At 52.8% G+C, this 2500-nt stretch overlaps 1 protein-coding gene across 1 annotated transcript in view; it reads right to left on the bottom strand.

Annotated features, from left to right (window-relative positions):
* Positions 1–2500, bottom strand: part of LOC308165698 (dystrophin-like) — a gene marked incomplete at both ends in the record, with an annotated part of 206299 nt that overhangs the window by 107826 nt on the left and 95973 nt on the right. The window contains 1 exon segment of the mRNA XM_080539847.1: positions 2364–2474. Coding sequence (XP_080395973.1) covers positions 2364–2474 — 111 coding nt within the window.

The following is a 2500-nucleotide window of genomic DNA, read 5'->3' as shown; positions in this document are numbered from 1 at the left end:
CTCCTCTGGACCTGGCCGACACATCATTAAAGGAACCATGAATTATGGGGTATACCGGGAGGGCTTTTGAACAGAACTTCAGGCCATCAGTCAAGGAGCTAAAGCTGGGCTGAGATGGGTCTTTCAACAAGACAACGACCCAAAGCGTTCAAACAAATCTACCAAAAGAATGGCTCAGGATAAAGAAGATTTGTGTTTTGGATTGGCCAAGTCAAAGTTCTGACCTAAATCCAGTTGAGATGCTGTGGCAGGACCTGAAGTGGGCAGTTCATGCCAGACACCCCTCAAACCTCACTCAATTGTGGCCTGGGGTGGTCCAGTGGTCTAGCACCATGGCCTGGGGTGGTCCAGTGGTCTAGCACCATGGCCTGGGGTGGTCCAGTGGTCTAGTACCATGGCCTAGGGTGGTCCAGTTGTCTGGTACCATGGCCTGGGGTGGTCCAGTGGTCTAGCACCATGGCCTAGGGTGATCCAGTTGTCTGGTACCATGGCCTGGGGTGGTCCAGTGGTCTAGCACCATGGCCTAGGGTGATCCAGTTGTCTGGTACCATGGCCTGGGGTGGTCCAGTGGTCTAGCACCATGGCCTGGGGTGGTCCAGTGGTCTAGCACCATGGCCTGGGGTGGTCCAGTGGTCTAGCACCATGGCCTAGGGTGGTCCAGTTGTCTGGTACCATGGCCTGGGGTGGTCCAGTGGTCTAGCACCATGGCCTGGGGTGGTCCAGTGGTCTAGTACCATGGCCTGGGGTGGTCCAGTGGTCTAGCACCATGGCCTGGGGTGGTCCAGTGGTCTAGCACCATGGCCTAGGGTGGTCCAGTTGTCTGGTACCATGGCCTGGGGTGGTCCAGTGGTCTAGTACCATGGCCTGGGGTGGTCCAGTGGTCTAGCACCATGGCCTGGGGTGGTCCAGTGGTCTAGCACCATGGCCTGGGGTGGTCCAGTGGTCTAGCACCATGGCCTGGGGTGGTCCAGTGGTCTAGCACCATGGCCTGGGGTGGTCCAGTGGTCTAGCACCATGGCCTGGGGTGGTCCAGTGGTCTAGCACCATGGCCTGGGGTGGTCCAGTGGTCTAGCACCGCGGTCTACAGTTCACACATACGTCCATGTCGGCATGGGTTAGAATCCGGCCCATGCCCTGCTGACATGCCCTCTCTCTCTCCCTTCTTCTCCTTACTTTCCTGTCTGTCTTCACTGTATCTGTCCAATAAAATGAAAAATATGAGTGGGACTGCCCCACTCAGAAAAACAACAACATGGAGGAGTGGGCAGAAATATCTCAAACCAGATGTCAGAGACTGATTAGTGGCTATATGAGACGTTTACTCCAAGTTATCGCTGCTAATGGAGGCGGCTGTGGTGCTGGAGGTAGAGCTGCCGCAAGGTTGGCAGATCGGCGGTTCGAGCCCCGGCTGCCCACATGTCGAAGTGTCCTTGGGCAAGACACTGAACCCCAAATTGCTCCCAGTGAGCGGGCCAGGGGCTTGCATGGTAGCTTGTCGTCATTGGTGTGTTAATGTGTGTATGAATGGGTGAATGAGAGGCCGTTGTAAAGCACTTTGGATAAAGGCGCTATATAAGTCAGTCCGTTTACCATTTTACTTTACCATTTGATTAGTGGCTATGTTACGGTACATGTGGGAAAACTAGGGTTAGGGTTAGGTGCTAAGGTTCTACGGTTAGGGTTAGGGTTAGGGGTAGGGTTAGGGTTAGGTGCTAAGGTTCTACGGTTAGGGTTAGGGTTAGGGGTAGGGTTAGGTATAGGGATAGGATTAGGGTTAGGGTTAGGGGTAGGGTTAGGGTTAGGGATAGGATTAGGGTTAGGGTTAGACATGCCAGCATGTACCAGTCGACGTAGCACCTAACCCTAACCCTAGTTTTCCCACATGTACCGTATTCCCACATGTACCGTAACAGCTATATGAGACGTTTACTCCAAGTTATCACTGCTAATGGAGGTGCCACAAGCTATTGGCTGAAGAGGTTCACTTAGTTTTGCACCTGGACTAATTTCTTTATAATTTCGTTTTCCTACTACGCGCATGACTCCCTCTAACGTTCCTAAACCAACATGTGGAGGTGGTGAATATAAACCTGTTATGGCTGGTTCTGATTAAATAAACATTTCATGGTAAAAACAAAGAAAATCAATAATTGCACAGAGGGGTTGGCATGCTTTCAAGCAGCACTGTATGCAGTATGCATGCTGATTAATGTGTGTGTGGGAGTGTGTGTGTGTGTATTCTGACTGTCTTTGTGTGTGTGTGTGTGTGTGTGTGTGTGTGTGTGTGTGTGTGTGTGTGTGTATGTGTGTGTGTGTATGTGTGTGTGTGTGTGTGTATGTGTGTGTGTGTGTGTGTGTGTTACCCCGTCCTCCTGGAAGTCGTGCTCCTGCAGCTCCTCCCCCTGCGCCTCCTCCTCCCCCAGACGGCCCAGCCACACCTCCACCTGGCTGTGGTACTGCTGCACCTCCTGCTGCTGAGGAGCGCACACACACACACACA

This window comes from Nansenia antarctica (genome assembly GCF_963989245.1).
Source record: "Nansenia antarctica genome assembly, chromosome: 9".
Classification (NCBI taxonomy): Eukaryota; Metazoa; Chordata; class Actinopteri; order Argentiniformes; family Microstomatidae; genus Nansenia; species Nansenia antarctica.
Note: the sequence above shows the minus strand (reverse complement) of the source record. Positions and strands in the feature narration are given on the sequence as shown.